This window comes from Octodon degus, unplaced genomic scaffold (genome assembly GCF_000260255.1).
Source record: "Octodon degus isolate 3935 unplaced genomic scaffold, OctDeg1.0 scaffold00099, whole genome shotgun sequence".
Lineage (NCBI taxonomy): Eukaryota > Metazoa > Chordata > Mammalia > Rodentia > Octodontidae > Octodon > Octodon degus.
The window spans coordinates 4295217-4308149 of NW_004524675.1; the positions used below are offsets into that span (position 1 = coordinate 4295217).

At 46.3% G+C, this 12933-nt stretch overlaps 2 protein-coding genes across 2 annotated transcripts in view; one reads left to right on the plus strand and one right to left on the minus strand.

The window, feature by feature from the left end:
- The first annotated feature begins 1916 nt into the window (after positions 1-1916).
- The window catches only part of Mob3b (MOB kinase activator 3B), a 187335-nt gene continuing 176318 nt past the window's right edge, over positions 1917-12933 (plus strand). Inside the window, exon 1 of the mRNA XM_004638565.2 lies at positions 1917-2066. The gene's annotated coding sequence lies outside the window, so the exon portion shown is untranslated. The remainder of the gene's footprint in view (positions 2067-12933) is intronic.
- Positions 5617-7923, minus strand: Ifnk (interferon kappa). Its single transcript, XM_023723509.1, has 2 exons — positions 7315-7923; positions 5617-5911 (listed from the first exon to the last, which is right to left on the minus strand). Exons 1-2 carry the CDS (start codon positions 7921-7923, stop codon positions 5894-5896), a joined length of 627 nt encoding a protein of 208 aa, XP_023579277.1. The 3' UTR covers positions 5617-5893.

A 12933-nucleotide genomic window follows, 5' to 3' on the forward strand; every position in this document is an offset into this window, starting at 1 on the left:
CTGATGCTGTTTTTTTCTATTACCATTTTGTATTCTTTAAAAAATAAAATCCCTGTTTCATTCAGTTTACATTTATTTTAGCAGCAAAAGTAAATAAAGTGTGCAGGCACAATAACGGCCCCCAAAGATTATGGAACATATCTCTATAACTTGTGGGTAAGTCACATTACCTGGCAAAGGGAAATTGGTTGCAGGTGGGATTAAGTTTGCCAGTCAGCTGACATTAATTGGAGAGTTCTGGAACTCTGGGCCCAGGGTCATGAATAGCGTCCTTATGGGCAGAGGAAGGCACAAAGGTCAGAGTGATGCAATAAAAGGATCTGATCTTTCATCACTGACTTTGAAAAGGAGAAAAGGCTACAAGGTAAAGAATGCAGGTGGCTTCTGGAAACTGATAAAAACTAGAAATGAATTCTTCCTATAGACTTCAAAAAGAATTCAGCCCTGCTAAAACCTTTATTTTAGCCCAGTGAAGGCTGTATTGCACTTCTAACCTCCAGTATTATAGCAAATCTGTATTGTTTTAAGCCATTAAGTTAATGGTATTTTTATCCTGCAAACACAGAAAACAAATGTGGCCAATAATAAAGTAAGTAGCAAGCAAATGATAGTGCATTCTATGGAGAAAATTGGACCACAGAACGTGGATGGGTGTGCCACAGAGGATGGCAGTGTTGTTTGTTTTTTGAGACGGACTTACAGTGTAGTCCAGGCTGGCCTCAAACTCATAGTGATCTTGCCTCAGCCTCTTGAGTGATTGGATGACAGGGTTGTGCTTCTCTTTTGAGAGAACAGCCCAAGAAACTAAGCAATCTTGTAGACAGGGGACACAGCAAGAATTAAGGCCCTGGGGTAGAAGTTTCTGTCATTTTTCACAGACGAAGAGGGTGTCATGAATATAGGCATTTGTGATAGGAAGGCTGGTAGGAGATGACATGTAGAAAGTTTGCCTAAATGCTACTGAATATGTTTCTAAACCATAAAATGTGTGGTAGGAATTATAAACTACCATAGTCATTTGACACTGCTCAATCAGTGCACTAAGATCCTTTCCTAAGGAAAGATATGCATGACCCAGTTCCCTTCCTCCGGAAGTCAGAGAGCTCCTCTGTGCAGACTCTTGCCAAGCACTATCAAGGCTTTGTGGATGCAGTTTACTTTTCAGAATCATCCTGTAGGCTGATAATTGCTCCCCGAGGTTACCCAGGAAGGTACTGAGGCCTCACGGTCGTAGGTAGGCCAAGATTGTGCCTTGAGAAGTGGTAGGCTGCAGTCACACTTCGCAAATCAGTCATTTCGTTGCTACCAGCATGATCTAGGAACTTAAAAATCACTTTCCAAGGGCCGGGGAGATGGCTCAGTAGAATAAGCACTTCCCTAGCAAGTGCAAGTGCCTGAGCTCAATCCCAGGCACTTGGTTCCACAAAAAAAAAAAAAAAAAAAAAAAAAAAAAAAATCCCTTTCCAGGGGATCAGGAAATGACTTAGTACTCTAAGTGCCTGCATGGAAAGCGCAGGGTCTTGAGTTTGAACCACGGTACCACATGCTGTGTAGTGCGACCCTGTATCAAAAAATTTAAAATCACTTTCCAAAGATTAATGCTCTGTCCTGTTCCTGTGTCAGTCCGCCTATAGTATTTTTCAACAATCTGAAGATCTTTAAGAATCTAAACCCTTCGCTTTTCCCTGGGCGCCTTCGGCATGGCTGCTCTTCCTGACGCCAGGCCCAAGAGTCTGCGTCTTTTCTGCAAGGTTGAGAGAGAGAGCCCTCTCAGCACACAGCCCACGTCTTTCCTACAGGCGGTCACACTTCTGGGGCCCTCGCGGTTGCTTTTGCACTGGCGGCCGCCAGGCGGCCCCTCCGGGCCCGACGCGCTGGGTGAGCCCGGCTGCGCGGCGCTGCGCAGCGCGCTGGGTGCTGTGGGGGCTGCCTCGGGCTGCGGCTGCGGCTGCGGCGGGAGCCCGCACGTGGCTCGGCTGGCGCTGCGCTTCCCGCTGGTGCTCACGCTTCTCTTGCGCCGGCCGCTGCTGACTCTGGAAGGGAGCCGACGGGGCCCAGGGCTGAAGGTAAGACCTCACCGAAAAGAACCCGCGCCCCGCGAGGGGAGGCGGCGCGACCACGCAGTTCCTCGATCGCGACTGCGCCCCGGCGGGCAGAAGTGCAGGGCGCACCTGGGACAGGTGCAGCTGGGGATAGGGGGGTGGCGGACCCGCTCCCGCCAGCCACCCGCGGGCTTCCGGGGTCGCAGTCCGCCGGGACCCGGGTCTGCGTCTTGGCTTGTGGCCGGCTCCCGGTGCGCACTTCCCGGGCAGGAACGAGGGTCCACTTCCTCCCCACCGGGGACCGGGGCCTGGATTTTTAAAGCTACTATACCAAGAAAACCTTCCTTTCCGGGTGCACATCTGTTCGAAGTCCTCCCGGACCGAGGATGCCTGCAGGGCGCACGCTGGCTGTGGGTGGCGGGAAGACAAACTTTTACAAAGTGCGTCTGGGCGGGGGACCCCGCGCGGGCGCCGGCGTCGCGAGCGAGGGCTGCGGAGGGGACTCGGCGCGTCACGCTCACCCCGGGCTGCCGGGGCTTCGTGGGGGAAGGGAAGAAGTTGGGAAGGAAGACAGGAAGCAGGAATCCGACTGGATTCTGAGGCCAAGAGCTGTCAAACATCTGCAACCTCAGCCCCTTCCTTTCCCGGTGCGGGAGGAGAAACTACAACTTTTCTTGCCCCCAGCCCACGCCCTGCGGGGCGGTGGAGGCGGCAGCCGCCGGCGTCTGGGGAGCCCCCGGGACCCCGGCCCGCCCCGCGTGCCTTCCCCTCCCCCTTCCGACCCTCTCCAGCCCAGCCTTTGGGGACGCGCGACGGGACCGGCGGGAATGGGGCGCGGGGCTGGGGCTTCTCCGCGTTTCCCCTATTGTTTGCTTGACCAACATCTGGTCGGGCTCCGGGAGGAAGGGAGCCCCGCTCGGGTGAGCGCGGCCCTCGGCTTCCCCGCCGGCCCGGGGCTGGGGAAGTCGCGGGGCCGGGCCGAGGCCGCCAGCCTGGCCCTGCGGGGCGAGGGCGGAGGAACGCGGCTCCTTCCCCGCCTCCGCGCCGCCGGCCCCGGGCGCCTCCTCTGATCCGATCCGGGCGCCGAGAGCGCGAATCGCCGGAGGCTGCGACTTTCTGAGTCCGGAGCTGGGTTCCGCCTCAGCCGAGGGTGTCCCGTGATTGGTTCCAGCGAACTTTTAGTCCTCAGCGCGAGGCGGTGCGGCTGGGCCGCGGCCGGCGCCGCGCAGAGGGTCGGGCCAGTTGTGCGAGAAGGGAGCCGCGGGCTGCGGTTTGCCAGGTTCCCAGGGCAGCACGGCAGGCATTGCCCCCGCAGGGGGACCGCGGCGTGGCCTCGGCGCTGCCGGAGAACTGGGGTCAGGGGCTCGCTCGGGAAGGAGTTCCGGCCTCTGGCAGGGCTCCAAATTTAAATTCTAAGCCCTCCCTCTGTGCTGTAGAAAAAGCAGACCACGAACACGTGGGCCAGACAAGGCCAAAGCAGTGTTTCCCAGTCCCTGGGAACAGGTGGCCTGGGATGGCCCTGAGTTCCCTGTAGGCCCCCCGCAAGACTGCACGTGGTCCTGCTTGTCTGTACAGGTTAGATACTAACCGGTTACTGCCTCTTGGTGAGTGTGGATTATGGAGGGATTAGAGCCAAAGCAAAGCATCCACCCAGCGAGGACGACCCCCGCGTGGGTCCAGACAGTCAAGGCGGCTGGGCCTGTGCGCCTCTTGGAACCTGTGTCTCCTCGTAGCCTTGCCCTTGGCTCGATGAGCTAGGCATTTCTGTGGGTGCCCAATCATACTTCCAAAGAGAATCCCTTCTGCCCCTTTTGCCCTCCCACCTCCATCTCCAGCGGCAGCTCAAGGGAGGAGGAAGCTTGGGTGGTGACACTTGTAAACATGCACAATTCAAACTCAAACCTCCTGCATGCTTAGGAAGTGCTCTGCCTCCGAGCTGCACCTCAGTACCCAGTCAGACATTTTAAAGTAGAAACTGTACTGGGATCTGCCCAGGACTCTTCCCTTTTACTGACTCAACAGAATTTTGGAGCTTCCATTTAACAAAAAACTAAACAAAATGAGACTGCTGAGTCAGGAATATGGACATAGAGGCAACTTTCTCTGGTGACTTTTGGATATTTTTACCAGTAAGACCACCCAAACAAAAGCAAAAATAAAAGCAAAATCTTTGATTTACTGGAAGGTACTTTAACAAACATTTCGTTATAAAAATGATTCTCCAAGGTAGGATTCCTTTGAAAGTTACCAACGGTGTGGAAGCAACCAGAAAGATCAAAAGTTCAGGTTGTGCTTCTAAACCCGCAGTGACATCGTGAACAGAGTGAGAGGACAGTGGCTGTGCTCATCTACCTCAGTAAGGAAACAGACACATTTGTGTAATTTCTTTAATTTTAGAATTTGAAAAAAAAAATTCCTCCAGAAATTGTTGTAGAAAAAAGTGGAAAATAGAGAGATGAAAGCTAAAAAGAGAAAAGGTTTATCTTATGAACAAGGCTGCAGTGAATGATCTTACACTAATTTTCCAGAATAAATTTCTGAAGCTGTTCGGAATTGGTAGGTACACTTCGTAGGATTTTTTTTTTTTAAATTGCCATTTGCCTGAACTAGGTATGTCCCAGTTTATCTTCTCCCCAACAAGGCACAAGATGCCCCGTTTCCTGTGCCCTATTCCTAGTCTACGTTATGGTTGTTTTCCATCTCTTCTGCCACATTGATGAGAGGGGATATCTTATTGCTGCCTTACTTTGCATTTCTAATCAAAAATGAGATGGAAGGGGCCAGGGAGATGGCTCAGTGGAATAAGTGCTTCCTTGGCAAGCCTGAGGGCCTGAGTTCAATCCCCAGTTCCGCAAAAAAAAAAAAAAAAAAAAAAAAAAGAGAGATGGAATATCTTTCTTATTGTGTTAGCATATCTTCATGATGTTGTCAATTTGTGTCCTTATTTATTTTTTGATGGAGTGGTTCTTTTTCTTCTGATTAGATTTGCCATTTTGTTTAAAGCATAGTGCCCTGACTTCTGTCCCTGCTGGAACAATCAGACAATTTGTACTGACTGAAAAGGTATTCTTGATACTCTTTTTCTCCCTTTTCCTCCCTACACCTCTTCTTCCTCCTCCTCCCTCTCTTCCTTCTCCTTCTCTCCCCTCAACCCCCCTGCTGGGGCGAGAATCCAGGGCCTCCCACATTCAAGGCAAGTACTGTACCTCTGAGCTACATCCCTGACCCCTCTGGCCTATTCTTTCTTCACGCATAGCAAATTCTTGGCAAGACAGTAGCCATAAATTACTAAAGGCACTACCATTATCCCAGTAGAGTTACTGGACAGGCAAAGCCATTATTACAAAAAGTCATAGAAAAATACCAAGTGTATATTTTCTGCTTAGTAGCTTGTGCACCCCAACTCCATAACTTGTGGAGTTCTCCACCCCCCAAATCCAGAACAGTTCTACTGACAAGTTGTTTTTACTAATTTTTTTTTTTTTTTTTTTTTTTCCCAGAACCAGGGATTAGAACTCAGGCCCTTGTGTTTGGCAGGGAAGCGCTTATTCCACTGAGCCATCGCCCCAGCCCTTACTAAATATATTATACTATCTCATTTATTGATGGATCCTTCTGCTGATAATTCAGATGCCATGGTCCTCACCTTTTTCTTTTAAACATTTCTTATAACATTTTGACTAAAAGTTGCTTTGCTTTTATGTAAGGCTCTCTTTGGTAAATTGTATTGGGCCTTGTGCTTGGAAAAATCTTGAATCTGCACAGTTTAGCAGGGGTATTAGCAGGAGAGATCCTCCCAAGAGTTGAAGCAGGTACAGTTGATCCTCTGTTGTGCATTTGCATACTCTTGGTCACTGTGTTAATTCTTGCTTCAAAGTAGATGATCCTGAAATGGGATAGAGAAGAGAAAGGAAGAGAGATACTCATTTAGCTAAGTGATGAATTAAAACAGATCAAAGGCCATACAAGAAAAGCTGAGTTCCGTAGGCTGTAGTGGTGCACATTTGCAATCCCAGCACTCTGGGGGACTAAGGCAGGAGGAAACAAGTTCATTCCCAGCCTGGGAAATTCAGCAACTCAGTAAGACACTGTCTCAAAATAAAAGGGTGGTGGTGGTGGGCTGGTGATATAGCTTGGTGGGTAGGCCCTGGATTCAATCTTTAGTATCACAAAAAGTAAAAATAAATCAATAAATGTTACATAAGATAAAAGACATTACAATATCACATATGATAAAAATGGCTAGTTCAATGGACCCAAAAAATAGTTTTCTAACTGGGAAAATCCAATGTAGACATCTTCTATACTGTGACTCCAGACATTCATTTTAAGTGAGAAAGAGAGAGGGAAAGTGGGGGTGGGAGAATGACTGATACTTTTCCTACGATTTTCTATGCCTTTGGATGTAGTAATCAAACAATATATACCAGGCATGATAAGCATGAGTGGTCTGCAGTAGGATTATAGGCTCCCAAGCGTTAAATGGGAGCTTAATTATCATCTAACTGAACCATCCATGCAGATATTCACTTTCTATGCAAAATAGAGCTTCACTTGGGTTTTGGGGAGGCTGTTACATGCCCAGGCCAACAGGATCTCCCTAAGCTGAATTTTTCATCCTCCTGCCTCGGTTGCTCAAGTAGCTGTGATTACAGACACGCACCTTCATGCCTGACTGGATCTTCATTTTTGAAGCAATGATATATCAGTCTTTGAACTGCATTATTGTAAGCAAAACAAGCTGATAAGCAAATTGGTCAGAGTGGCACCATTTTTTCCCTCTGGGCAGGAGGGAGGGAAAAGAAGGGTTCTGGCTTCACAGAGCTTATATAATAAACTTTTTGAATGTGCTGAACTTTTATAGAATAAAGAACCTTGGCTGCTGAGGAATAAGTCTCAAAATGTTACATTGTGCCACTCTCTCTGGTCCCTATCTTCTAGCCATTGTATGGTGGCCTTCAAAGGTAGATAAGGCAAAGCCAACACAAAATAGCCAAAGGAAAGAGGAAGAAAGAAGATAGAAGAAAAATCTTATCCCTTTCAACCTGTCTTTTCTCGACTTTTTAACAAAAGTCTTGGGTTACCCAGGGAATAGTTGGCTTTACCGCTCCTTAGTTCCCAGGTCAAGCTTTAGAGACAGTGAACCGAAGCCACCCACTAGCCAAGCTACTGAGGGTAGGTTCTAAGGTAACACAATCATCCTTACAAAAGCAGATGAAGGAATAAAGGGAGATTTGGGGAAGGAAATGGGATATTAATTCTAAAAATATACCTGATTTCCTCTGAGTAGTTTTGTGAATTTCAGGAAGTAGAAGAAACATCTTTTGATTTCCACTTCCACAATCTTCCAGGCACAATAACTGTATTTCTTCTTCTTCAGGTAATTTTCTATTCTTTGGAAATAGCCCCTCAACGCTAGTTTGCTCTGCTGGATGACCTGAACTTCTGAATGTTCCATTTCATATGTTTTCATTTCTTCTATATCTTTGTTTTCTTTCTTTTCTTCCCTCAAGCATTGCTTCAGGTATTCCTTTTGCTCAGAAAGTCCGCTTTTGATTTGTGTCAGGAATTCCTCTTTCCAAATGGAGTTTGAGGAGTGTCTGCAGAAGATCCTGAAGACCTGTGTGGAGATTTCATAGAAGACTTCCTTGATGTCCCTTTTCACAGGCTGGGAGTGTGAGGTGATATTTTGGGGCAATCCAAAAGTTCTGATGTCTCTTAGACATCGTAGAGGAAATGAATTGCTCATACTGTTGAGAAGTCTTGCATTCTCCTTGGTGACTGTTCTTAAGTGAGCGTTCTGTGAGTTACAGAACTGAGACTGGATGTGTCTAATGAACAAACCCACAAGGAACACAAGCCATAAATATTTTGGAGTCATATCAGCCCTGATACTCTTTTTTTTCTAGGCAAAAACAAACAAAAAAATCATGCCGCCCCTGGTTGACAGTGATGGTTTACATTCTCTTTCATGTGACTTTATATACCTGACAATCTTTAGCGGGAGGAGTTTTCTCCTTAGTCATTTTACAGTTCCCAAGCTTACAGGTCCTTTCCTTTGGCTCTGAGGCCTTTTTTAAAACTCTGAGTGACTCCTCTGACTTCAGATACTGTATTTTACTTCGTTTTGTTTTTAAGTGCACAGGCCTTACTGTTGCGTTACCCTGGGTGTCTAGATGACCCACCTCAGCACTGAAGAATCGTGTAGCATAATCAGTGCAGAGCCTGGGGATACAGTATAGCTGAGTACCAAAGAGAGAAAGTCACCCAACTCTGGTCATTACATAGAGAACAGTTCTGCAGGAAGTTTTATTTTTGTACTGGACACTATAGTCAAACCTCTCTCACTGAGATAATTATAAGCATTGTGATTATTGATAGCTGGGTGACTAGAGAAGAAGAGTTTAGGTTTTTCAAATCATGATAAATTAAGCTTTTGTATTTGAATATTTTCTCTTTTTATTTATTTATTTTTAAATCTTGAAAAGGATAAAGAACAGGCTAGACATGGTCATGCACGCCTGTAATTCCAGCACTCAGGAGGGTGAGGCAGGATTGCTATGAATTTGAGGCCAGCCTGGGCTCTATAGTGAGTTCAAGGTCAGCCTGAACTGTGTAGCAAGATGCTGTCTCAAGACAAACACACACACAATGAGCTGTGCTAGTCAGTTTAGCATGACACTTAGCAAGCAGAATCCTAAGCTGACTTGGTTTTCTGTTCGCATTGACAAAGGTTACTATTCCACAGCTATCCTTTCCTTTAGTTAAATCCATTTCTAGCTTGTGTTTCTTATGTTTTTGATGTCTTCGTTAGGAATTCTCCAGTGTGTCGTATATTTGAAAATGTGTTGTTGCTTCATTAGCTTCTCTGTTACAATATCATACTTTTTTTTTTTGTAAGACAGGGGGTTGAACTCAGGCCCTTGCACTTGCCAGGCAAGTGCTTATTCTACTGAGCCATCTCCTCGGCTCTAACAGTTCCACAAGACACTGAAAATTTGGCTTATTTTATTTTGTCTAAATCATTTAACTGCATCAAAAAGTGTTGGTTAGGCAGACTCAGGGACCAAGTTTCAATCTCCAGCCTGCCATGCCACCCCCCCTCCCCAGGGCATGCTGAGACAGGAACTGAGACTGAGTGTGGTAGCATGTCTGTAATCCCAGCGCTTGGGAGGCTGAAAACAGGAGGACCACTATGCATCCCATCTGTATAGTGAGACCCTGGACTAAATACATTAAAAAATAATAATAAAATAATTTAAAAATGTGTTTGTGTATATGGCCTACATCTGTGATCACACACACACACACACACACACACACAAAAGAAAAAAAAAATTACAACCCTACATGCGGATCCTGCAAAGCACCCCTAAGAGCTATAGCTTGTGTAAGTTCTATGTAGAATTTCTTGAGCTAGCCCTGTTTGAAGTGCTTGTTCTTTTGGGAATTTGCAGTGCCTTGTCTTCCTTCATTATGGGTTTTTGAAGTGGATCATTGTGCAAGTGTTGATGTCCCAACTGTTGCACTTCAGCTGGCCCTGATACATTGTGTACTTGCCTTTGTTTCAAGCAGAACAGCAGTACTGACGCAGGAAAGAGCTTGGTCAGTTGCCTGACTGAAGTTTGTTCATAGGTGGTGGAAGTGACCACACATTTGGCTGTCATCAACCCTCTGGAACTTCTGTACATTTTCTTTTTTTAAAATATTTTATTTATTTATTTATGTGTGTGTGTGGCCAGCTCAGCCCACCAGGGGGCGGGGCTGGCTGGCATGTGGTGCCAGGGGATTGAACCGCGGTCCCTGCGCTCCACCAAGCTTGCTCCAAGTAGTGCCCCAGACCACTGAGCCATCCCACCAGCCCCAGTACATTTTCTGCTATGCATGGATTTGACATTTAGCCCTTTCCCATTGTCATTCTGTATCACACTTGTGCTCATTCACTCACAAGGTAATTTAAAGCCTTTATCTTATGTAAATCACAGCCTGCCTCCCGCAGAAGATGTGGTGCCTGATCTTAAGGGGCTCCCAATGGAAGAAACAGGCATATCTAGAGTGTTTTAAGAAGAAAGGAGCCTAGGGTTTCCCACAGCACCGACCTCTTTCTTGACCCCACTCCTCTTGCTGTCAATGTTAATTGATGCTGATAGCGACAGTTTTCATGACAAAGAAGGAAAGATGTTTGCATGAACATCTGCTCCACTCTCTGCCTTTAGGATTGCTTGATCTAGCAAACTGACACACAGAGCACTCCTGGAACATTTGAGACACACCTGCCCTACAAAAAAAAAAAAAAAAAAAAAAAAAAATCATTCATTGTTTATACAACTTTTAAAATTACCTGGGTGCCTTTCTCTGGTAACGCTGTTTGTCCTGCAAGCTTCTATTGATCTCTCAGAGCAGAGTCCCAACACGACGCCCTCTTTGCAGGAAGCCACCCTTTCTCTGTATTTTTTTGTCTCCTACAAAGCAGCATTCAATTTTTTTGTTTATATGTGGGCTTTTCCTGTGCGCCTCTCCTAACGACAGTGTGTGCTCCACAAAGGGCATGTATACACACAGGTGTCCTCAGGTATGATTGCTAATTGTTCCCGTTAGAAGCACTATCAGATGATCCATCCCTTGCTCCTGCCTGTGTTCTGTAAAAGGCCAGTTAACTGAACATATCTCAAAATATAATCAGAAAATTGAGGGGCTGGGGAGATGGCTTAGTAGAATAAGTGCTTCCTTGGCAAGCACAAAGGCCTGAGTTCAATCCCCAGTTCTGAGAAAACAAAACAAAACAAAGCAAAAAAAAAAAACCATGAACGGATTAGCACTCATTGTAATTGATTCATGTTTAATTGTTGGACCGGAGAGATGGCTCAGTGGAATAAGCGCTTCCTTGGCAAGTGCAAGGGCCTGAGTTCAAACCCCCCCCCCCGTTCCGTTATAAAAAAGAAAAAAGAAAATTGAAAAAAGTGCCAGTGTAAGGAAAGAGCCTCTCTAGACACGTCTATCATGGCTTCTCAGTCGTCCTTAGAAGGATGTGCGTCAGTGTGCTCGCTCTGCTTCTGTGCTCTCTGCTCTTCTTTCCCTCGCCTGCATTGGGGTAGTGTGGATGTCTTCCCGCCATCCTTACTGGGAAAGCGCGTTAGCACAGGCTGCTCACGGAAGACTGAAGTCTGTGTGAACAGAAGGCTAAGAGTAATGGGTAAGATGCAATTTGTTTGACAAAAATGGAGAAATGAGGCATTTCAGTCTAGACGAGCTAACTGATTCAGCTTGGGCACAGGGCATCGGCTGTGAAGATTTAGTGCTTTCCGTGACAGTGCAAGCTTCAAGCCCGGTGAAAGCGGCACGTTGATCATTCTTGTTACTCAGCACCTGTGCATGAGTCAGCCATGAGAGCAGAGGTGACTGAGCTCGGGAGCCTATGCCCGAGGAGCTTGTGTCCCGAACGTGCAGCACTTTCCCGCTCACGGTGAGGATCATGCTCACCATACAGTCATGCGCAGCTGTTAGGTCTGGACCAACCCCGCACACTCCTCGGCTTTGTCACTGCCTTCCCTTTGGGGCCGGCCTCTCACTTGGTCCCCTCATCCCTTTGGAATGAGAGGTGTTACCTACCAGAACCATCCTGCCTTTTATCCACTGGGTAAATGTGCATTTCTTCCCAGCACATATCCAAGAAAGCCTGCATTTTGGGGAAATTGCCCCAGATGGAGTGGGTGGTGGACAGAAATGTCCTTTTGTCTTGGATTAATATCGAAGAAGTTGGTGTTGCCTGGATGGGCATGGGGAGAAGTGTCCCCTGAATTACTGTCAGTTTGCATGTAGTCATCATGGTTCTTCACATTTATGAAGAGGAAAGAAAGGCTTTATTACAGAAAGGCTTAGGTGGGCTTGCCTTAGCCTGGCAGAGGACTAGTGTGCTACACACTGTAGCAGTTCTTTAGTGCCTGAGCAGTCCCGGGCACTGGGAGTGGCATCTGGGAATGGTCTATACTGGGCTGTGGGTGGGAAGGGGCCTCTGTTCTTCTTGACCATAACCTTGTTCCAGGTACTCTGTGAAGTCCTAAGACTTAATCTCAGTATAGGATATTTGGACAGAAGGAATTCAGGGGGTGAATCCCTTAATTTGTTTAAAGTCACATTGCTCATTGGAAACAAAGTTGGGCTGATATCTAGTTTGCCTTGATGCTATCAGCCTAAGTCCTACAATGAGAGTGGACAACTTCCTTCCTCACCCCCACCCAGAGGAGCAGCCCTCCCATTGTTTAGAGAACAGGGATTATGGAAGCTCCAGGCTGTTCTGCTAGGAGATCCCACAGGAAGGCCTTAACTCAAGCTTTCCCTCATACTCCACAGGAACTTCTCAACTTGAAAAAAGCCTCTAGAAGGAGGACACCTGAATTAAGACTGACATCCTAACATTCCTACTAACTTATTTATATAGAATTATCAAAATGAAGACTCTATTTTCCTGCATCAGATCAGATCTAAAATCACTGCCCTAGAACAGTGGCTTAGAATGGGTTTCCTGAGAGATGTTAGCTTTCTCCCAATTTTTAAAAATTTTTTTTTAATTTTTTTGGTACCAGTACCCAGGATTGAACTCAGGACCTTACATTCCCTAGCTAGGTGCTTAAGCCACTGAACTTTCTCCCCAGTTGTTTGTGTGCTTATTTACTTATTTTTGTTTCCCATAGTATTTAATAATACTATTCATCAAGTACCTCAAATTGTGTGTATAGTTGTGTCATTGCTCACAAACTGTATTGAGTTGGTAGCACACAGTCAATAAACATTTAGTGAACAAATGTATACATTTCAACATTTTAACTTCTGAGTGTGTCTTAATTTAAATTGAATTTCCTATCAGTTCAACAATTCTGTTTTTTTTTTTTTT

Excerpts from the sequence above, each read along its gene's own strand:
- Ifnk (XM_023723509.1), bottom strand. The coding sequence starts at position 7,923 with ATGACTCCAAAATATTTATGGCTTGTGTTCCTTGTGGGTTTGTTCATT.